Source organism: Trachypithecus francoisi, unplaced genomic scaffold (genome assembly GCF_009764315.1).
Source record: "Trachypithecus francoisi isolate TF-2019V2 unplaced genomic scaffold, Tfra_2.0 Lachesis_group1, whole genome shotgun sequence".
In the NCBI taxonomy this organism is placed as follows: Eukaryota; Metazoa; Chordata; class Mammalia; order Primates; family Cercopithecidae; genus Trachypithecus; species Trachypithecus francoisi.
Genome location: NW_022681454.1, coordinates 144,653,061 through 144,677,369, shown reverse-complemented (window position 1 = coordinate 144,677,369; position 24,309 = coordinate 144,653,061). Strand labels below are relative to the sequence as shown.

The 24,309-nt window shown below is 39.6% G+C and overlaps 1 protein-coding gene across 2 annotated transcripts in view; it reads right to left on the bottom strand.

Annotated features, from left to right (window-relative positions):
* Window positions 1-24,309, bottom strand: part of ARHGAP10 (Rho GTPase activating protein 10) — a 343,992-nt gene that overhangs the window by 142,468 nt on the left and 177,215 nt on the right. For both annotated transcript variants that reach the window (XM_033215447.1, XM_033215448.1), the window contains exons 12-13: window positions 23,706-23,751; window positions 20,344-20,409 (exon numbers count right to left, since the gene is read on the bottom strand). In XM_033215447.1, the coding sequence (XP_033071338.1) occupies window positions 20,344-20,409; window positions 23,706-23,751 (112 nt within the window). The remainder of the gene's footprint in view (window positions 1-20,343; window positions 20,410-23,705; window positions 23,752-24,309) is intronic.

The following is a 24,309-nucleotide window of genomic DNA, read 5'->3' as shown; positions in this document are numbered from 1 at the left end:
TACCATCCTGGGCAACAGAGCAAAACCTTGTCCCTAAAAAAATAATTTTTAAAAGAACATTCAGGGAAATATGACCTCGCCTAACAATATAAGGCAATATAAGGCAACAGAGACCAACCCTAAAGTGATGAAGATGTGCAATCTCTCAGACAAAGAATTCAAAGAAACTGGGCTTCCTTCTCAACAAACTTCAAGAAAATACAGAGAATCAATTCAGAAATGTATTGGGGAAATTTAACAGAGAGATTGAAATAATTTTAAAAATCAAAACGAAATCCTGAAGCTGAAAAAGTATAAATGCATGACCTGAATTCAGGTTAAGTATTTTTTCCACTCAGACTGAATGTTCATATTTCACATATTAAAAGTAATTTCCACACCAAACCTGTCTGGAGATGTAATATTCTATTCAGTATATGTCTCATATTACCTTTTTATTGTTTTTTCCATATTTTATTTCCAACTTTTAAGTTCAGGGGCACATATGCAGGATGTGCAGGTTACACAGGTAAATTTGTGCCATAGTCATCTGCTGCACAGACCATCCCATCACTCAGGTATTAAGCCCAGCATCCATTAGCTATACTTCCTGATCCTCTCCCTCCTCCCACCCCCTCGCCCTCCCACAGGCCCCAGTGCATGTTGCTCCCCCTACTGGTTCATGTGCTATTATTTAGCTCCTACTTGTAAGTGAAAACATGAGATACATGGTTTTCTGTTTCTGCATTACTTTGCTAAGGATAATGGGCTCCAGCTCCATCCATGTCCCTGCAAAGGACACGGTCTCATTCCTTTTTATGGCTGCATAGTATTCCATGGTATATTACATGTACTGCATTTTCTTTATTCAGTCTATCATCGATGGGCATTTGGGTTGATTCCATGTCTTTGCTATTGTGAAAAGTAATGCAATGAACATACACATGCACGTGTCTTTATAACAACTTACATTCCTTTGGGTATATACCCAAAAATGGTATTGCTGGGTCAAATGGTATTTCTGCCTCTAAGCCTTTAAGGAATCGCCACACTGTCTTTCACAATGGCTGAGCTAATTTACACTCCCACCGACACTGTAAAAGTGTTCCTTTTTCTTCACAATCTCGCCAGCATCTGTTGCTTTTCTGACTTTTTAATAACAGCTATTCTGATCGGCTTGAGATGGTATCTCATTGTGGTTCTGACTTGCATTTCTCTAATGATTAGTGATGCTGAACTTTTTTTTCATATGTTGGTTGGCCACACGTATGTCTTCTCTTGAGAAGTGTCTGTCCATGTCCTTTGCCCATTTTTCAATGAGGTTGTTTTTCTCATGTAATTTTAAGTTCCTTATAGATTCTGGATATTACACCTTTGTCAGATGGATAGATTGCAAAAATTTTCTCCCATTCTGTAGGTTGTCTGTTTGCTCTGGTGACAGTTTCTTTTGCTGTGCAGAAGTTCTTTAGTTTAATAAGATCCCATTTGTCAATTTTTGCTTTTGTTGCAATTGCTTTTGGTATCTTCATCATGAAAACTTTGCCTGTGCGTATGTCCTGAACGGTCTATTATCTTTAATTTAAAAAGTTCTAAATTCCAAAACACACCAAGCCTCGGAATTTTCAGATGAAGAATCATGAACCTGTATTCCACCTTCTCTCCAAATACAGAGGTATTACCTGGAAAGATACTAAGTCAACCTTGGTTTTTGCTTTTAATAGTTTCTATGGTGCCTTGTATAGAATAGTTGGACAGAACAGGTATAGCTAAGGTTGATCTGACTTGAAATTGATATAGAACTATGGATATAGACTTGGGCCAAAATGGACATCACAATTCAGAACTGAAAAATTAAAGTTAAAATATCCAAATTATTGTGATTTTTCAGGATATAAATGCTCAGTGATGATATTGATATCAATATTTTCTAACTTTTAACAAAAATTTATAACCTGGTGAATGTGTTTACAGGCTGAAAGTTTTTTTTCTCTCTCTTAATAAATGAGATTAAGATTGGTTTTGATAGTTAGCAAACAAAAGGTAAGCTAATCTCCACTACAGTGATGAGCAGCTGATGACAGCTGTCTCTGGGCAAAATGGATAAGGTAAAATCAAATGTGTCTTACTTCCTACCATCTGTCTCCTCCAATCTCCCACAACACTGTCATATAGCACTACTCACATCACCCACATCTTCCTTGAGGAAAGAGTCAAAAAGTGGGAAGCAGTCATGTTTCATCATCATCTCTGCTCAGTTGTTTCCCTCTCAAACCCAAATGGTGTTACCAGAGCCAGAGACCATTCAGCTCCAGAAAACACCTGCATGGAACTACTGAGCACTAGTGGGCATCCACTGGTCCCTGTAGGTGGGCTGGAGAAGCAAGACAAAAAATAAGATGTTCTGGGATAGTTAAAAAATCATATGTAAAAGGCAAATAAAACTTAAGAGGGCTGATAAATGCAGGTAAACAAGAGAGGTGGAGATAAAGGCTAGAGTGGTTACAACTGGCAAATAAATGTGATGAATCTGAAAACAAAGTAGCATTAGAATAAAGGAAGCAGAAGAAAAAAGACAGGTAATTTTTAAAAATAGAAATGGTAAACAGGGAGAAGAACACAAAATGAAAGGGAGGAAAAATTGGAAATAAATGAGAAGAAAGGCTAGAAATTACATAACATTTAATTTCCTGTTACTTTCACAGGAATTGTTGAGTACTTATATTTTAGGCAGTGAGTTGCAATCAAGTGAAGACACAGGGTAAAATTAAAGAGACAATTAGGTTTAAGAGAGTAACCTGCAACTAAATAGGCCAAGAAGTTCTTATCTTTTCAGCTTCAGGGACAGTTTTTATATCTGATAGCTCTATATTCTTAATATCTCAACTTGTCCTTAGCCTATGGTATAAATTTAACAAATGAATTGAAAAATAAATGAACAATTAATATATCGATGATTAATCAGTAAAGGAAATACAGAAATAAAATACAAGACAGAAAAAGATGTAACAACAAAGGAGAAGGGCCCAAAGTGAAAGATAAACACTTTTGATGGTAACAGACATGAAATGATTAAAAAGGATTTTACAGCTGTATGATTCTACAGAAATACATTATCAAATTCCATGGTTCTGTAAACTAACATTCAGCTCTCATCTAGTAACCAGCAGATTGCTTGGCATGGAATGAGATAGTTCATCAATATTTGTGGAGTGACTGAATCATTTATTTGCACTCGCGTGTGTTGACAACAGGGGTAAAAGGTCATTAATGTTCATACTGGCATTCATGGGATTTACATCAGAAGTCGAACATTTCATTATTAATGAGGCACATGTGCATATATATACACACATGCACAAATACAAATATAGGTTTGCATATCCCTCTAGCATTGCAAAGACAGATTTACCTACGGGTTATACAATAAACATATGCTTTTATGCACATAAAAATATTAATCATTATTTTAGATGCCTTATACGTATATATTTTCATAATTACTAATGTTAGCTAATCTTGAAATATTCTTGAAAATGAAGGAAAAACGCACTCTTCATGAAATAATTAGAAAAACTTGTGAGGAAATAGCTAGCGATCTGGCCAAGAATGAGGTATTAAGGTAATATTAAGAAAAGTAATGAAAAGACTCATGAGTATTGTTTCAGATCACAGGTGGATTACAAAAATGTGATAATGAGTCCCTTACATATATTTATAACTAGTCCTCAGTAAGCACTAATGTTTAAATGTCTGTGTAAGTACAGTGAACACTTTCTAGGCTATCTGCTGCACTGGGTTACGTAAAAATAAAGAGGTTCATACACAAAGATACTCTTCCAAGATACTCAGCAATTCATAACATTATAACATTCTGTCAAAGATGTGTATTTATATTAAAATGGTTTTAAATATAAGCAGACAGAAGAATGATTCTCTCTACTCCATCAAAGGGACATATTCACCGTCATAAATTTCAGATACGGTATTTACATAATTCTAAAGCTTTGGGAGAAGAATGCATTATTTGTAACACTTACAAGTACGTTAACTACTGCCAAGCAGCAGGGTAAGGGGTAATTCCTAAGCACTGAGGCAGAAGATAAAGTATGGCTGTACAGAAATGAGATTCAACATAATACTGATTAACATTTTAAACTTTCTGGACCTTGGTACCTCCATTTAAATAAAAAACAAATGTATCTTGGAAATACAAACGTGTTAAGGTTACAAGATATAAACTATTACAGGTTAAGGTTATTGACATTTTGAAAACTTCCAACTCTGCCACCTTCTAGCTATGTGACCTAGCAAGTTACTCAACCTCTCTGTGCTCAGCGTCTTCATCTGAAAATGGGGTTAATGATGGGAACTGGGTTGCTGTGAACATTAAAGGAGATGACGTTTATAAAGCAAGTGCATGAGCTTCGCACATACCAAGCAATCATTAAATGCTTTAATTGTAGTATAACACTCAAAATTAATTTCAAAATAGCTAGGCACGATACATATAAATGCCCTAACCAAGGCCTTTAATCTATAAGCCTATTTTCATAAAATAAAGCACACCCTGGGACGAGAGTCAAAATTTATTTAACGAGAATGACTCATGGAAAATATACAATTCCTGCTCACCAATAACATTTGTAAGTTCTTCCCCTGGATGATAATTATTTGAACAGCAGATACAGAAACATTACAGACAGTTATTACCTGCCAGCAACTAATCTGTTTTTCCCCTTCCTATAAGTCTTGCTTTCGCTTTCACGTTCGCCTTCACCTACTCTTTGTGTAAACACATTTCTGTATTGTGATGATTAGCCTCCCCATCAGCAGGCACTTTTAGGAAAGGTCTTAGGATCTCATTCCCACAGTCTTCCCACTTCCAAACAAACCAGAGACTAAACACAGAAACGAGACAGTTGGGCACGTGAGGGTGGCTGTGCCCACTGGGGTTGTCTGTCACATCCACTCACTATTGTCCCATCCCAGGAGAAAAGTGAGAAATATTTTTTAAAGTGCAAAGCAAATACCCACTTCTGGGTCTAATCCATATTTTTGGAAGTACTGATAATTTTAGGCCTCTAAAGATACATCTAAGGCTTGACACTAAGTCTCATCGTCTGGAATCCAAGTCTCAAATACAAAAGGTAGATAGTTTATTAGCTGCAGCCTCTGTATTAGGGTCAAAATGGACTGTATACTACAGGTGGCTGGCCTTGTTGTCAGTTTCTAGGCAACACAAGAGAAAGCATTTTAGCTTCAGACCAGACCCCCTAGATTTGTTGCTATTCCTTCTATCCAAGCCACTGGCAAAGTGCCTAGACAGGGCCTAGAGGAAAGTGACAGAGTAACAGGGAGTTTCCAATTTCATTAGTAACCTCTGGGGCCCCACAATCTCCCAGAGGTCTCCCTATCCCAGTATCTAACAGAGGCACTGGCTGTGACTCACTCAATGTGCCCTTCAGTTTTTCCTCACAGCATGAACCTTGGCAAAAGGAGTATCTCACAGCCTCTGGGCATTCCCGTAGGATCAAGCTCCCACATCACCACTAAGTTGCATTGTCCACCAACTCTTCCTCTCACCGTTTCTGCTGCCATAGGATAATTCTGACTTAGAGCCAGAAGACTAGGCTCCAAACCCCAGCTTTGCCTAGTTGCGTGACCTGTGACAGGTTTACCCTAACTTGTTCTGGCCTCTGATACCACATGTGCAACTGAGCCTATTAATATATATCTGCTCAACTACCTATGGAGTTTTATGGAGACTGTGTGAGAGAGTGTGATACACTCCAAAAACATAAAATGCAATACGTTAAAATTTTTAATATATTGTCATATGCAGATTTTGTATTGACATTATGTCTGCGGGCTGGGCGCGGTGGCTCACGTCTGTAATCCCAGCACTTTGGGAGGCCGAGGTGGGCGAATCACAAGGTCAGGAGATCGAGACCACGGTGAAACCCCGTCTCTATTAAAAATACACAAAAAATTAGCCAGGCGCGGTGGTGGGCACCTGTAGTCCCAACTACTCAGGAGGCTGAGGCAGGAGAATGGCATGAACCCGGGAGGCGGAGCTTGCAGTGAGCCGAGATTGCGTCACTGCACTCCAGCCTGGGTGACAGAGCGAGACTCCGCCTCAAAAAAAACAAACAAACAAACAAAAAAAGACATTATGTCTGCTGTAAAGAGACCTCCCAAGGTGTTGCAGCGATCCTCAGGAAAGGCAGTGCATCTTTCTTGGGCCAAGGATGCACCTTCAGAGGTCCATGAAGCAGTTGTTACTGAAAAAAGGCAGGTGTAACTTTAGAATGGCTTAATCCTGAATCTAGATGAACACTTTCAGAGAGTGATACTTAAATCTTCCCTCCCTACTTACCTTTCCTACAGTACTATCAAACTTTTAAACTTTTTTCTTTAAAAGCTTATCTTCTATTTTTCTTTCCTTCATCTCCAGCATCCTCAAAAAAAAGGTCAGACTATAGTATCTCCATCTCCTCATGCTGACTGGCTAAGAGCATGGACAGCAAGGGTATTTAAAACACAGTCTTGGAGGCAAGTTGTAGCATACTGCTCTCTACCTCTGAGACTTAGACAAATCAAATCACGTTTCTTCACTTCAGGGGCTCATGCAAATGGGGATAATACCACCTGTCTCATATGGTTCTTGTGAGAAGAGTAACACCTAAGAAAAAAATTAGTACAACCTTGCTATTCTCTAGTTGACTTCCCAACCACTAAACCCAATGGTTGTTTCTTGTTCCTCCCCCAATCTGACCTTTCTAGAGTATTTGACACAGCTGACTTCTTCCTTCTTGGAACCTCCCCTCTTATGGATTCCCTTACAACCATCCTCTCTTCCTTCTCCTCCTATACCTCTGTCTTATATCTCCATTATTCTTCCTCTCGTCATCAGAATAGAAGCATTCACAAAGATTCTGTCCTTTTCTCCACTATCATCTTGACTTAGACACTCAAAACCTTACCTCTCTAAGAATAATTCCTGCCATCTCTCCTGTTGCCTTCATTCTATTTCTTATAACATGCCACTTGCATTGAGAATATCCAAAACCAGTCTCTATCCCTCCCAAACCTACTGCTCATCTTGCATTGTGCCTTGGCTAAAGGTCTCATTCACCTCATCTTGGAAGCTTAGAGTCTGTTTTTGCTTTCCCTCTCCCTGACGTCCAATATCCAGCAGGTCATCAGATTCTGTTTGTGTGCGAAGTCTCTCTTTCTATCTATCCTTTCTTTCCATCGCAAATACTCTAAACCTCCATCATTTCTTATCTCAATTACTCCCCAAATTCAAGCAAACCACCCTGCCTTCCACCTTACCCCCATTCTATTCCCACCAATTCTACTCTCTGTCAAAGATCTCAAGACACACTCCCATCCAAATCTGTCAACAGCTCACAAGAGCCTACACAAAGAGCTAAGGCAAACGATGCAGCACAGCACCTGGGATCTGACACCCTCTGGATACAACTGCTCACAAAGCATCGTCCCACATCATATCACCCACTCACCACTACCAACATCACCCCAGGGTGGTGGGAGCACCCTCTGTTCCAATATCTACCCTTTGGAGCAAAGAGCAGGGTTGCTTGCAGCCTTAGCATGTAGAGATGGTGTCTCCTAGAGCAAAAGGCTTGCTTGCTGGCCATTATAAAAGATTTGAGCTTCCTGCATTCAGAGTTTTTCCTCCTATAACACAACCAACTGTATCATCCATAAGTATCACCTTGCCATTATTGCAGTGCCCTTAGGAATCAGGGCTCAGGGAACCAGCACAAAATGCACTACTCTAGCTACTGACAGTAATAAACTGTCCTGTGTCAAAGATCCAGTAGTCTTGTGTCTTCTACTAGTATCCGTGGAACTATGCAGGATAACTGGTCAACATGAAAGTAGACTGAAATCTGTCTTGAAGTTAGATTGAAGATCATCTTTTAGAACAGGAGCCTTATTTCTATTTCCTCTAATGCCTTCCCTGTAAGAAATACCCCAAAAGTACAGACTAAAATCCATCTAACATGTGTATGGCCAGGCATAGGTAAGTATTAAAGTAAGCTGGAAAGGATGGGACAGCTAAATAAATTAATTTTCAAGCTCATCACTCATGTAGCTCAGGTTTAAGTACTAGAAAATGTTACTAGAATAAATTAGAAAAGAGACTCAAACTCAAGGCCAAAGTGGGCCGTTGCTTTTTGCAAGATTCCTTTTCATTCCTCTGCTGCAGAGATGGAAAACATCAGAAAAGGCCTAATGGTGTCTCGCTGCTGCCCTCTGCCTCTCCACCTCAGAGCAGCTGCAGCAGCAGGTACTAAATCCCGGGAGGAAGAATGCCTGCTTCTGGTTTTCATGGTGTTTTGTGGTGTTCGTCTGTTTCTTTGGCTTCTGAGCAAAAGTTTGAGATAATCTGAAAACTGTGGTGTTCTTCCTGAGCCTCTGGCTATTTTACTGCTCAGGATATTTTAATGCTCAAATGTCCACAAATCACTGAAGAAGAGGCGGTTAAAAGCCAAACCAGTTAATTTTGCTGTTTGTTCTAAGAGCCACATAAAATTAACAGATAAAGTGAACTTGGGTGATTTATTTCCCCATGTAAATTGCTATTTAAAAAAAAATAGAAAGTTCTTCAATCTCCTAGAGCCTTAAATCAATAATGGAACTACTTAATTATAATTGGCCTCAATGACTGAATTTACCTCTAAATAAGACTCACACTTACTGGGCACTCAACATGTGCCAATGTCTTAAGCATTCTCTTTTAGTTCTCACAACAACCCCTTGCAGGAGACATGACCCTTATCCTGTTTCACAGATGATAAAATAAAGACACAGAGAGGTTACATGGCAGAGTTAATAAGGAGTAAAACTGAGATTACAATCAAGAAAGTCTTTTGGGCTAACGTTCTTCACCACTATGCTAAAGGTGTACCATAAAATGTCACTGACCTCATCAGAATGTCATGCAAAAACATACAGCCTAGCATGCTTACTCTGTAGCAAGACAGTTCTACCAAGTTTTTTCTGTCTAAAAACACCTTCAGCACTACTTGAAAATATACCATTGTCGTTTTCTGACACCTATCCAACCTCCAACCCCAAATACACCCAGAAGCAAGATGCTTTATTGTAATGATTGAATAAAGTCCTATTAATTTTCTTCATTTCTATTCCATGGATGTGTTAAAAAGGAAAATGTATAAAATCATGGGTAACAAAGAGAAAAGAAGGTTGAGGAATTCATGGGCTGAAAAAAAGAATAGTCACTGGACAACAGGAAAGTAATAACAGTCCTAAACCAAGCCCTAAACGACATGGACGAGTGGTACAGGCAAAGACACAGGGTTTGCCATCTCAGAGGAAGGATCTGCCCCTATTAATTTAACGTGACCATTCATTTGGAAACAAATAGTTTCTCAGAGTTTCCTTAAAACAAATAAGATTACTAATTGTGAAAATGAATATTCAGTCCTGATTTGCGTGGATTTAGTATTTCAATTTTGCATTTGCATTTCTGCAGACACCGCAAGACTCTTCAGCTCCCTCCCACAGAAGACTGTCCTCTATTTCCACCCACATTCACCTCACACCCATTTTGATTAAAAAATAGAGAAACTCTAGTTTACTTGCTGTAAATTTTTCAAGGACAGCTGTTCTTTATTTTCTTCATTGCCCTTAGCAATTTAAAATTAATGCGCAATTGGTAAAATATGCTTCAGGTTCACTCTGGGCATCTCCCTTTCCACATCCCTGAAGATTAATACTGAAATTATACATTGTAATCTTCTACCACAGCCCATCTTGAGAACCCCATACAATTCCAAAGTGTTCTGGAGGTAAAGCAATCTTCAAGCGGTACCAGTTTTCCAAAAATCTGAAACTTTGCTTTGCAAAGGAAGATAAATTCACTTTTACATGCGACAAATGAAAGATTGTCATATCTTATATGTGGCTTCCTACTTCTATCCCATGAATTCACAGCTTGTTACAATGCTGAATTTGATAACTGACAGCTTGCCTAGACCGACATTTTAATGCCATACTCTAGAAAATTAAAGTGAATATTCAAATCATCCACATATGGAAGATTTTTTAAGAGAAAATTCATAAACAAAAGTGGCATCCAAATTTAGTTTTAAATGGTAATGACTATTTTAGAAATAGCAACTAGAAGATGTTTTTAAGCAAAAGAATCTTACTTTGTTTTTGCGTATCATATAGTACATGCACCTAGGTGTCATGCAGGCCCAGAAAGAGACAATGCACTGCTTATAGGGGGCGGCTCATTTGTACTTACTCAAAGAAATGATGTAATTACACTCCAATCTCTGAAAACATAAGACTCCTTCCCATGTAACATGATGTACTTTTCTATGTCTGACATATTACCTGCAGTTTACAAAGATGCTAACATAAACTCGTAAGAGAATGAAAACCAATCCTACATGTTATGTGGAAGTACCAATTCCAACCACATATAGAATAAATTCTTCCAATAACTCTAGAAATTGTTGAGACACATAATATTACCAATATGGAATTTTAGTCAAATCTGAATACTCAAGCAAAAAGCAATTGCTTACTGAGTGCTTACTATGTGTGCAAGGCATGCCTGTATTTAGAAATGAGAAGAGGCAAGCAAAGGATAAATAAGACATTTTCTCCAAGTAAACAGTAAAGTTCCAGAAACAAAGTAAACATAGAAAATATAACTTAAAATACCAGGCAATATAACTGCCAAATGAGGCACATGCACATTTCAAGATTAAAACAATGAAGGAGAAGGATGAAGAAGGAAATGAAGACAGGCATTTAATATCTACTATGTGCAAAGACTCACTCTTTAATCCTCACAAAGCTGGGTAGGAGGTAGTGTGAATAATTTTTTTTTTTTTTAAAGGAACTAAGGGTCTGAGAGGTTAAGAATCCTTCCAAATGCTTATCTCATTGCACCACTTTGGAACTTAACCCTGACAGCTCCTTATCGCTCAAAGGCAAAGCGAACCCTTCAGCAGAGTAATCTGAGTGCCTCCCTCCCTCCACTCTCCATTCCTACCACTCCTCCCATCTTGCCTGATGACCCTCAGGTCCCAAATGCATCACATTGTTTCCATCATCTATACTTTGACCCTTGTTCATCCCTCTGCCAAAATTCCTTCCTTCTGACACCCACATCCTTGCAAACCTGGACAATTCCTCTTGCCCTGCAGAGCTCGGCTCAAGAGTGAGTGATGTTGGAGGTGCAGCGGTGCAGGAGGGGCAGGGGAGAAGGCCAAGCCCACTGCTTTTCCAGAGATGTGGGCAGAGCAGATGACTCCGTCATGAGAGGGCTACAAATCATGGTGGCTGTACAGTAATGTTTGTCTTCAGCAAGACCAACACAGTGGAGGAAAGGTGGTATAAAGCTACTTGAGAATAAGGTAATATTTTCCCGCATAGGAGTAAACGACTACAGGGCACCAGAGGCCAGATGTCACACATGGACAGCAGGTGGGGAGGGACTGGAGGTTAAGTGGTGGAATGAGTGAGCAGGAGCTGCCATGAACACTTCTGAGTCTGTCTGGGATTCACCTAAAACACATTTGATATTGTAACTGCTTTTGGCTTCTGATATAATGAAACTTGATTACATTTAGCCATTTTGTTATTTCTTCCCTCAACCTCACATTTTAGGATGGAAGTTCTACCTTACATCCACATGCTCTCTGTCATTATCCCAAACGGTATATGGCCCCATGACCCAGGGCCTTCATAAACCCTACTCTCTCAGGAAAGCCCCTATGGCTTCTTCAGTCCCCTAAAGGCGGAATATTAGAAAATTCTTCTCTCCACCTGACTATTCCTATTGGATCTCTCACTGTCTAAAGCAGAGAGACCCAACCGTCAACAATTCTGATTCAACAGATGTGGACTGAGACCAGTAATCTGAATTTCCAAGAAGCACCCCTAGTGCTCCTAGTATACGTTACGGGGTCATGGACCTCTCAATTTCCTTGACATCCTTCATTACCCAAACTAACACTTCAAGGTAAGATTCCTTGCAGAATTCCTATCCTCTATATACAGCCAACTGCTAAATGTGACTGGTACGACTTCAGCAAAATCACTCCACTGTATATGCACTATCTACCCCACTGCCAAGCCTATTATCCAGAATCAGTTACCTCACTTATACATACTGCATCCTAAGCAGAACCCTGGGGCATCCCATGCATGACTACCAATATTAGTTTTCATATTTACTTTCTGAATGCCTGCTTCTTTGCTACCTATCACCTTCTAGTATTTACCCAGTTCCTTTACAATCAAATGCATATGGCTGATTACCTGCTTTTACTGTTTCTCCATGTTTCCTTCACAACCAAGTTTGTCTTTTCTCAGTCACCCTGTCTCTATATCTTTGCTGAGTTTCCTCTAAATGCCAAAATACACTTTCCCATCCTTTAAATCTGAGGAAGCCTACTCCTAAAGACAGTCCTCAATTAACATCACATTCTTCCCAATCCTTCAACATGCACTCAGATGCTCTTAATCGGTGCAAATTTGCAACATTTTGATCATCTGGTATATTTCAATTACTTAGAAATCTTGTTTTGTCACCCACTAATAAATCAAGGATTGCATGTAACCAACCTTGAACACGTATCCCAGAAGTCTAGAGCATGGCTATGCACGTCCTATGATGCCCCAATAAGTACCGGTTAACTGACTGGCTTCTGATTAGAACTAGGGTTTAGCTACAGTAAGTCTTCTGCTACTGAGGCAACGAAAAGAACGTTGTGCTATTGTCTTTGGGACTTTGCTGATTTGTTTGGAGTTAGGTTGCAGGGGTTTTGTTTGTTTTTTGAGACAGAGTTTCGCTCTTGTCACCCAGGCTAGATTGAAGTGGCACGATCTCGGTTCACTGCAACCTCCACAGGTTCAAGTGATTCTCCTGCCTCAGCCCCCCAAGTAGCTGGGATTACACGCACCCACCACCATGCCCAGCTAATTTTTGTATTTTTGGTAGAGACGGGGTTTCACCATGTTGGCCAGGCTAGTCTCAAACTCCTGAACTCAGGTGATTCACCCATCTCGACCTCCCGAAGTGCTGGGATTATAGGCATGAGCCACGGCGCCCAGCCGGGTTGTGTTATTCTTTAAAAGACATTAAGAGAAAAGCTCCCAATGTAGCAGGAAACTATCAACATGAAGATAACAATCATGTATCCCATTTCTCCAGCACACAAGCTACTCTTCCATTAGGGCAGTGGTCTCCCAAGCTTTGCTACATATTAGAATCACCTGGGGAGATGAAAAAAATCCTACTTCCCAGTCCACATCCAATAGCAATTAAGTCAGGTTGACATGCTGTGAGAGCCTCGCATCAACATTTTTAAGGCCAGCCGCAGTGGCTCACGCCTGTAATCCCAGCAGTTTGAGAGGCTGAGAAGGGTAGATCACTTAGGATCAGGAGTTCAAGACCAGCCTGGCCAACATGGCGAACCACTACCTCTACTAAAAATACAAAAAAATTAGCTGGGCGTCGTGGCCCACGCCTATAATCCCAGTTACGTGGGAGGCTGAGGCAGAAGAATCATTTGAATCTGGGAGGCGGAGATGGAGGCTGCAGTGAGCGAAGATCATGACACTGTACTCCAGCTTGGGCAACAGAGGGAGACTCCGTCTCCAAAAAAATCTCAGGTAATTTCAAAGTGCAGCAAAATTTGGGAACAATTGCTTTAGGAAGTCTTTTTGCTTGGTATAAGCAAGCAGTCACTTTCTAGCGGTAGAGCCGGTACATATTATTAGCAAATATTTGGCAAATGGATGAAAGACCAGTTGATGTGACTCCCACACGTGCCAAAACATCATGAGCAAACTACTCTATGGAAAAATATGGTTTGTTAATTTATGCTGATACTGCAGCAAAATGGAGTGTTTTCTCATCTCAAAGCCAGAAAATTTCTAAATAATTGCCAGTCCTACCAAGATATATTAATATCCATAGGTCATATATGTTATTTAAGGTATGTTATACACTAAAAATGTCATCTTAGAGTACTGAGAAGGATAGTACATTTTAGACATTTCTCTGAAGCCTTGCAAATACTCCAATAATATCACAAATAAAGTTAATAAATATGTCAAATGTCATTTTCAAAAGAACATGTTAAGAAAGATGTAAGGAGAACTGAGCCACCTTCAGAAGCAATTGGAGGCCAGAAGAGAATTTAGTAGAAAAGGAAAAATGAGTGCAATCTTATGTAATTTCTTTTTTAATTCTTAGTTTTGTACAAAGGTAACTATGAGAGAGTAAGGTCCCAAGAATTGAATAGTTAATACAGCAAGTGTTGTCTGAGGCCAACTCAATGCCAGGCACAACGTGTGTCCTCAGAGACGCTTGGTCCTCTGCTCTCGGAGCTACAGGCAGGAGTAGATTCTCAGTACTCATGTGAGAAACATCACATATTCTTTCTTTTCTCAGTCAACCATAGCTTGGGCTACTCTACGAGATAGTGAATTAAATTTCCCCAACTGGCTTACTCAACCTCACAGCTGTCGTGATGGGTCTGTGCCCCAGGTAGGCTGGAGAGCTAGGGAGCTGAAAGGCCCCTAAGTCCAGACCAGGGATGGCCAATAGAAAGACAGTGTGACCCACCTATGCAATTATACGTTTTCTAGTAGCCATACTAAATGAAGTACAGGGAACCAAGTCAAAATGATTTCAATCGGCAAAACGTTTTATCATTTTTCAACATGGGTTTACACTGATCATAAAAACATTTTTCAAAGATCTTAATGAGGGCCGGGCACAGTGGCTCACGCCTGTCATCCCAGCACTTTGGGAGGCCAAGGTGGGCGGATCATGAGGTCAGGAGATCAAGACCATCCTGGCTAACACGGTGAAACTCCATCTCTACTAAAAATATGAAAAATTAGCCAGGCGTGGTGGCGGGCACCTGTAGTCCCATCTACTGTCAAGGCTGAGGCAGGAGAATGGCATGAACTCGGGAGGCGTAGCTTGCAGTGAGCCGAGATGGCGCCACTGCACTCTAGCCTGGGCAACAGAATGAGACTCCGTCTCAAAAAAAAAAAAGAAAAGAAAAAAAATCTTAATGAGATAGTTTTTCTTATTCAGCCTTCAAAATCCAGTGTATTTAAATAAATGTATCTCATTTTATATATACATATGTTGTGATATAACGGAAGCAGTAAGATCATAAAAATACCTTTTGGTTTTGATACTATAACCAAACGAAACCAAACAAAATACTGGCCCTCCTAAGGCTGCCTGATTGCAGATGAACAGTTTTATGATTTTTTTACACTAAGCTTCTAAGTGGGTATCTTCATCATCTTATTCATTTTGAATAAATCACTGGTTTAATAAACGCAACTTTAGGAAAGACCTCTGAGTAAATGTGATAAATTAATCAAAATGAGATTTTATTTTCATGATCAAAAACTACTTGAATTTCAGTCAAATATTTCATTTCAAAAGTTTTAGCCATAATCCTGTATCTTCTATCAACATCCATAAAATATATGACCTAATCTAGAATAAGCCAATATTTTGTCCATATTACTTTTTGAAACTCTCAAGTTAAAATGATCTCCTTTGTTTATGGTAATTTGTCTATGGCTTCAGAAAAAAACTAATTTATGGCAGAATTAAATCAAAATCTGATTGAATTAATGAGGATTAGAATGTGAACAAGGTGGGAAGGGACCCTCTGTATATAATCCTCTTGTAAGTGAATCGAGCAGTGGAAGCAGCTGGAGGACACGGGAGAACCTAGTGGAGGAGACAAGTGGCCATGACAGAACAATTTAGAGAAGTACATGTGTTGTCTGTTTATCATATATTGAAAAACCCATGTCTCTAAATTGTGAATCTGTCTGCCGAGTTCAATATATCAGCTCAATTTTCAAGGAATCTGATGGGGAAGGTTCATTGTGCCTCTTCTGCTCTGTGGTCCCTCTGAAGAATGCCAGCAGGCCCAATGACCAGCTGGGGAAGGCAGTTTCCAAATAAAGGAAGTAAAGCCCCAGCTGAGAGCTATTCTACACCTGAATCAAAGGATGCTGATGTTCCAAGTGCATGCGATCTTGGGTGGTGACACAGGAACAAACAATGTATCATTTTTGATGACCGGAGGCATGTTTGTTGTGGACATTTCTAAAAGAATCACAGAGAAGGCCGGGCGCGGTGGCTCAAGCCTGTAATCCCAGCACTTTGGAAGGCCGAGACGGGTCAGGAGATCGAGACCATCCTGGCTAACACCGTGAAACCCCGTCTCTACTAAAAAATACAAAAAACTAGCCGGGCGAGGTGGCGGGCGCCTGTAGTCCCAGCTACTCGGGAGCCTGAGGCAGGAGAATGGCGTAAACCCGGGAGCCAGAGCTTGCAGTGAGCTGAGATCCGGCCACTGCACTCCAGCCCGGGCGACAGAGCGAGACTCCGTCTCAAAAAAAAAAAAAAAAAAAAGAATCACAGAGAATATGCTGAGAGATTCAAACACATCATCTGTATCCTGGCTCCCCTCAGTTCACCTCTGGCCACCATTACTGGGAGGCAGATGTGGGGACTAGCAAAGAATGGGATCTAGGTGTTTGCTAACAATCTGTTAATTATACTAACAAGGGGCAATTCCACTGTCTTCAGAACTTGGCTTCCAGGCTCTAGGTTTGAGAAAAGAAGAGCTCCTCTCAGGCAGCACACTGTGCCTTTACCCTCTAGATAAGCCCCTGCAGCTATACCATGTAGAAATTTTCCTGGATGTAGACATTGGAATCACTTCCTTTTGCAACATCAGCAATGGATCCCATATCTTTACCATTCACTGAAGTTTCTGCTACAGAGCCACAGAAATTGCTCCTGTGAATCCAGTTTATGATGTTCAGGCTTCCTGAGTATCTGTCCTGTGAATAATCTGGGCACTGCCAGATCTCCAGTTTATCTTGAGCCAAGGCAAATAAACTTTTGGCCACAAAAACAATTAGAGAAAAATTACTTCGTGTTCAAAGCTAAAAACTTTTTCTGGTTGGTGCAATCCATGGGACAAAGTTACAGGAGAAAAATATGGAACATTTCATAAGTTATACACACAAACTGAATAGATGGCTTAAGAAAAATTCCATTTAAATAGTAAGTATTGTCACAGTAGTCTTTGAGTTTATGTTTATGTTCCGATAAATATGTTCTAAGCAGTCAGATCAAAAACAGGAAGACACGAGATGAAACAGTAAGAAAAAGGCTAATGGCTTTAACCAAACCATATGAAATACTAGTTTTTAGATAATCACATCTAGAACATGAAAACAGTGATTAGAAGTAATTCTTCAATTAGATCTCATTAACTGCTTCTGGTCATTAGTCATGTAGACTCAAGAAGTGTCCAGTAGTTGTTAATGCTATTTACCAACTATTTCTGTCTCTTTACCTGTTTTCCAAGCTCACTGTGGCCTCGATTCCTGGGATCAAGTGACCCTCCCACCTCAGCCTCCTGATTAGCTGTCACCACAAGCACACAGTATAACCCTCAGCTAATTTTTAAAACTTTTTACAGAGACAGGGTCATGCTATGCTGCCCAGACTGGTCTTGAACTCTTAGGCTCAAGCAATCCTCCCACCTCAACCTCCCAAAGTGCTGGGATTACAGGTGTCAGCCAGTGGCACCAAGCTGTCCTCATCATTTTCAATAATAGGTTCTGACTGTCGATTCTTTTAAACTCTTATTTTTAGTCTATTACTCCACTGAAAGCAAAAGTTTCAGTAATGGAAGACCTTTGGGGGGAAAAATATTCAAAAAGAAAAATATATGCTTTTTGTCTCTTATTTTTCAATGAGAAAAGCTAACATAAAATGTGTAGACCTATTCAACATCTATATACTTATAAAAACATATTCAATACATCCAGATTCCAATATATATTTATGCCATTCAATGTACATAACACTCCATGAAACCACACATACCAATCAGAAAGCCTTCTAGATAGATCTGCATCTATTCAGGCAGAAATAAGTATGTATAAAACATGCCCTTTTGGGAAAGAATTTATCCAAATTAATAAGCATGCAAATGACACAAAGTTCTACTTAAGAAACTCAGAAAAAAAGAAACATGAGTATTAAGAGAAAGATACTGAAATTGCAGGGTTTTTTTTTTTTTTCCTGAAATTCTTTCGAGGTACCAGGATAAGAAACAAATTTGCCAGCTCAACTTCAGTGCAGACTGAAATGAATGAAAACCTGTCAGTGTGAATTGCCACTGTAAGAGAATGTGGGAAGAATGGCTTTCTGTGGCATGGGTTGTTGTTATTGATAAGCAAATCCCCAAATCATAGAACAGCTCCTACTCTGCCATTATCCGACACACTAATTTCACAGGTGGCAGTTCTGTCTTTGTAACAAAGACCTTGTTTGGAGAGAGAATGTGAAGGCAGTACCTCACCCACTAAGGCATCCAAAGTCAGACTGTAATATAGAATATGTGAGAGTGAATTAAATATTCCATTTATACATACTTCACTAGATCTCTAAACAAAGAGAATGTCAACCTCCAGAAAAAGCCTGTTTTGCAATGTTTAATATTTCATTTCTCTAAAGTCTGCTGGAATAGCTGCATAGCAAAAGGGCCCAATTTTTGCTTACAGACTTTAAAAAAAAAAGTTTTGGGCTATTGGTCATTGGAGCAGTTAGCTTTCCTTAAATTTAAACTGGAAAAACAACCCAAATATTTATCAATAGGTGAATGGATAAACAAATTGTGGTATATCCATATAATGGAATATTACCAGGCAATAAACAGAAATTTATAGAGCTAAGTATCCACCCAATTGATGAATCTCAAAAGCATTACACACACAAAGCCAGAGTAAAAGACTATAAACTGCATGATTCCATTTATACAAAAATGCTGAAAATGTTAAAAAAAAAGGGGGGGGGCACAGAACATGCGTGATAAAAAGTAGCTCAGGGACAGGTATGGTGGCTCATGTCTGTAATTCCAGCACTTTGGGAGGCCCAGGTGGCAGGAGGACTGCTTGAGCCCAGGAATTTGAGGCTGCAGTGAGCTATGACTGCATTACTACACTCCAGCCTGGGTGACACAGTGAGACCCTGTCTTAAAAAAAAAAATAAAAAAGCAACACAGCAAATACAGGAAAGGAGGGAGGCAGGGGCCTGAAAAGAACTCAGTGAGGGAAACAAATTTTCTATGTATGTAATAGTATCACAACTGTGTATGTTTTCAAAACTCTTCCATTTGTACAATTAAAATCAGTGAATTTTACTGTCTGCAAATTATACCTCAATAAAGCAGTTTTTTTTTTTTTTTTTTTTTTGAGATGGAATCTCGCTCTATGACCCAGGTTCCAGCCTCGATTTCGGCTCACTGCAACCTCTGTCTCCCAGGTTCAACCAGTTCTCCTGCCTCAGCCTCCCAAGTAGCCGGGATTATAGGTATGTGCATCACGCCCGGCTACTTTTTGTATTTTTAGTAGAGATGGGGTTTCACCATGTTCGCCAGGGTGGTCTCCAACTCACAGCCTCAGGTGATTTGCCCACCTCAACCTCCCAAAGTGCTGGGATTACAGGCATGAGCCACCACATCTGGCAAGTTGATTGTTTTAAATAGGGACCCACACAACAATGGAGGGTGGAGAGTATCTTCAGAGTGCTTCAACAAAAAGTGATTACGATGAGTTGTACATCACTGCTGATTCTTCTTAGGATTCTTATGGGCTAAACTGTATCCCCCTAAAATTCTTATGTTGAAGCCCTAACCACCAGTTTCTCAGAATGGGACTGTGTTTAGAGATGGGAGCTTTAAAGATGTAAGTAAGTTAAAAGGCAGCCTTTAGGGTGGGCCCTAATCTAATAGGCCCTTATAAGAAGAAGAAACTTCGACATGTAAAAGAGACACCAGGGACATGGGTGCACAGAAAAAAAGGCAATCTAAGGACACAGCGGGAAGGTGGCCACCTGCAAGCCAAGAGGGGAGGCCTCAGAAGAAACCTTAAATTTGACACCTTGATCTTGAACTTGCAGCCTTCAGAACCATGAGAAAATAAATTTCTATTCTTTAAGCCACCCAATTTGTACTATCTTGCTATGGCAGATCTAACAGACTAAGACACTTCTCATTTCAACACAGACCTCATGTTTTAATACAGGAAAGAAACATGTAAATAAAAAGGAAAATCCCTCATTGTCATAGTAAATGAATAACTGACCCTTCTGGTACTCAGAATGAGCATTTTGTGTTAGCACATTTCATTTTGTAACACTTAAACGCAAGAAGGATTTTAATGACTTTTAGATTTTACATACCTATAGCTGCTCATGAATGAAATGATTCATATTACCTCGTGTTTCAACAGCACTGATGCATTTTCTGATAATTGTGAACCCCAACTTATCCAACTGTGCACCTACAAGAAACAGTTTAAAACATTAAGTGTACAATTATTATCACATTTCTCTTCCTTTTAAAAATAGGAAAAAAATTTTAAATCCAAACTAATTTTTAGATTACTATTAAAAAGCTAAAGGCAGATGGGCAAAGGGGCTCACACTCGTAATCCCACCACCTTGGGAGGCCAAGGAAGAATGATCACTTGAGCCTGGGAGTACCTGACTTGCCTGGGGAACATGGCTAGGCCCCACCTCTACTAAAGATGTTTTTAAATTAGTCAAGTTTAATGATGGGTGCCTGTAGTCCCAGCTGTTCAGGAGGCTGAAGGAGGAGGATAGCTTCAGCCCAGCAGGTAGAGGCTGCAGTGAGTCATGATCATGCCACTGCACTGGGTGACAGAGCAACACACTGTCTCCAAAAAAAAAAAAAAAAGTTTAAAGCTATGTGTGTGTGTATATATATATTTTTAAATATAAATATATATATTTTTTTAAATATAAATATATATATATATATTTTTGAGATGGAGTATCACTTTGTCACCCAAGCTAGAGTGCTGTGGCACAATCTCGGCTCACTGCAACCTCCACCTCCCGGGTTCAAGCAATTCAAGCAATTCTTCCACCTCAGCCTCCTAAGTAGCTGTGATTACAGGTGCCCACCACCATGTCCAGCTAATTTTTGTATTTCTAGTAGAGATGAGGTTCCACCATGTTGGCCAGGCTGGTCTTGAACTCCCGACCTCAGGTGATCCGACCACCTTGGCCTCCCAAAGTGCTGGGATTACAGGTGTTAGCCACTGTGCCTGGAAGGAATTTCATATATTTAGAGCACTTGCTGGAATATCAGGATATCTATTTACCAATAATATATAAATTTGTAATGTAAAATAATTTTAAAATAAATATAATTCATTTTAAAAGTCAAAAAAAAGTGATAATAAATCTCTAAGGGAAGCTATCTAGACACAGTTAAGATATATTTTGCCAAAAATTCCAACAGCAGCTTAGTTAAAGAAAACTATATATGTGTGTGTGTGTGTGTGTGTGTGTATATATATATATATATATATATATAATATATATATATATGAATGAATGTTCTTAAATTACTTGAGAATCCAAGGACACAATCCTTTTAAAAAAAAAAAACCTAGGAGGGAAAATTTTAAGAAAAGCTTTTTAAAAATATTTGGGCAATGAGTTTGAATTAAAATTTTGATATTTTACACCATGCTCCAAGTTTTTAAAATAATATTTTATTATTTTCATAATAGACTTCAAACAGATGATTCATATGGCAGAACAGACTATTTTGGAAATGTAATTTTTATACTTTTTCTAATATAGATGCTTATCTATGATTAGGCTGGCATATCTGTATATCCTAATGAATGACAATTCTTGTTTCAAAAATTAAGTTAAGAGGCCGGGCGCAGTGGCTCATGCCTGTAATCCCAGTATTTTGGGAGGCCGATGCAGGTGGATCACGAAGTCAGGAGATACAGACCATCCTGGCTGACACGGTGAAATCCCATCTCTACTAAAAATACAATAAATTAGCCGAGCGTGGTGGTGGGCGCCTGTAGTCCCAGCTACTCTGGAGGCTGAGGCAGGAGAATGGCGTGAACCTGGGAGGCGGAGCTTGCAGTGAGCCGAGATCGTGCCACTGCACTCCAGCCTGGGCGACAGAGGGAGACTCCATCTCCAAAAAAAGAAAAAAAAAAAAATTAAGAAAAGTACCCTTAGCCACTGCGTTTAGAACCTAGAGAACAGTAACATTAATCCTTGGCTCTCAGAAGGGTTACAAGAACAATCCATGAATATAAACTTCATACATAACCCATAATGCTAAGCTTGAAAATAATTTTAATGAATTGGGCAGTGGTTTTCTGCTCAAGAATCCACTATTCACAAATCTTTATAAAATGGAGTATTTATTTCTGCTTAGCAAAACTATGTTTTCTTAAAAAGATATGTTTTAACGTCTCTGTAATAAGAAGGGAAAAAAGAGAAAAGAAGGAAAGAGAAAGGGGACAGGAGGGAATGAAGGAAAGGAAAGAAAAGGGAGGAGGAAGAGGGAGGAAGGAAGAAAGGTGTCAGAAGAAGAAAAGAACAAAGGAGAGAAGGAGAAGGGAAGAAGGAAGAGGGGTAAGAAGGTGCCTCAGGGGATGTGCTCCTCGTGGCATCCTGTCAGTCGCCAGTGCCAGGGTACAAGAGTTGTCTTTTATTCAAACACTGGCTCAAGTGATCACAATTATATGGAATCCTATGTTACATAATCACAGTGTTTACAACCTGTGGACATTTGATAGATGTAGCTTAATTTCTCCAAATATGTCAAAAGTAAATTCATCAGGAACCCAGCAGATCTGATCACATTTTTATGTCAGTTTAAAAAAAAAAAAAAATCAAGGGTACAGAGCGGGCATGTTTCATTTTCTTGAAGTACAGACAGTGAGTGGCATGTGTAGATCATTGTCCTCGAATATTTGAATATATTTAGTTGTTGTTGCTATTGTCCAAGGTGCACTGATAAACTATTTGCATAGCCTGTAGACCAACACCATAAAGATAAAGCATATCAAGGGTAGGAAAGAGGGCCTGGTTATAAACAGCTCCTACCCACCGGAGTTAACAACTCAGACAGGAAGTTCAAGGTTGCATACTTGAAACTCTTATATGATTGTTACATAACAATCAAAGTGAATAAACATAAAAGTGAAATGTAGAGAAAGTTTTTTTTTTTTTTTTTTTTAAGAGAAACACTCATAGGCCAGGCAAGGTGACTCACGCCTGTAATCTCAGCACTTTGGAAGGAAGAGGTAGGAGGATCACTTGATGCCAGGAGTTTGAGACCAGCCTGGACAACATAGCAAGATCCCGCCTCAACAAAACAATTTAAAAATTTAAAAAATTGGCCGGATATGGTGGTACATGCCTGTAGTCCCAGCAACTCAGGAGACTGAAGTGGGAGGATTGCTTGAGCCCAGGAGGTTGAAGCTGCAAGGATCAAAGATCATGCCACTGCACTGCAGCCTGGGTGACAAAGCAAGACTTTGTATCAAAAAAAGAAAAGAAAAGCCCACAGATGGGAAAGATCAACAAGGGCTACAGTAGTCCAAGAAATGTTGAGGAGGTCCCCGTTGAGTAAAACAGAATATATGCAATATAGGACTATCACATGTAATACCCCTCTATATAATAGAGGGTACAGAGAAGTAAGCACCCAGCAACAGCTTGACATCCATAATGTACACAAAGTAAAAGACGGAAAAGGATGATACAATCATTTTTATAAATGAGCACTTACTTCCTTCTGGTCTTGGGATGACGGCTGTATTAAAACTATGGGACAGCTAATAAAAGAGAGAATAGAAAAACAGTATTTTTTAAATCAGCAAAAATTATTCAAGTAGGCACACTGAGGACCATACAAAAAAAAAACACATTTTCATAAGCTTGATATTGGTTAATGTGACAATAAGAAATTGGTCTTCATCCCCACCTGACACAGAGCTTCTAAACTCTTGGAATTTCCTGAGTAGTAAGAACGTCTTTTGTTATTCATAATAAGATCCTTTTGGTCACAGGTGAGTTTATGATAATGAGGTGACTTCTGATAGAGGCCCTGGATAGTCCATCTCAGGATGGGGCTGAATACCACAAAGACCCAGTGATATTTCTTTCAGCCCTACCCACCAATCTCTTCGGGAGTGAGCTGGCGACTGGGTTCTGAAACAACAATGAGCTCTGATAAGCTTCCGCGTTGGTGAACATGAGAAGTGCTGGGAGGTTGGTGCACCCACCTCAGCCTCACTTCAGACTTTGTCCTACGCATCTCTTCCACTGGGCCATTCCAGAGTTGTAACTTTTATAATATCTACTAAATATAAGTAAAGTATTTCTCCGAGTTC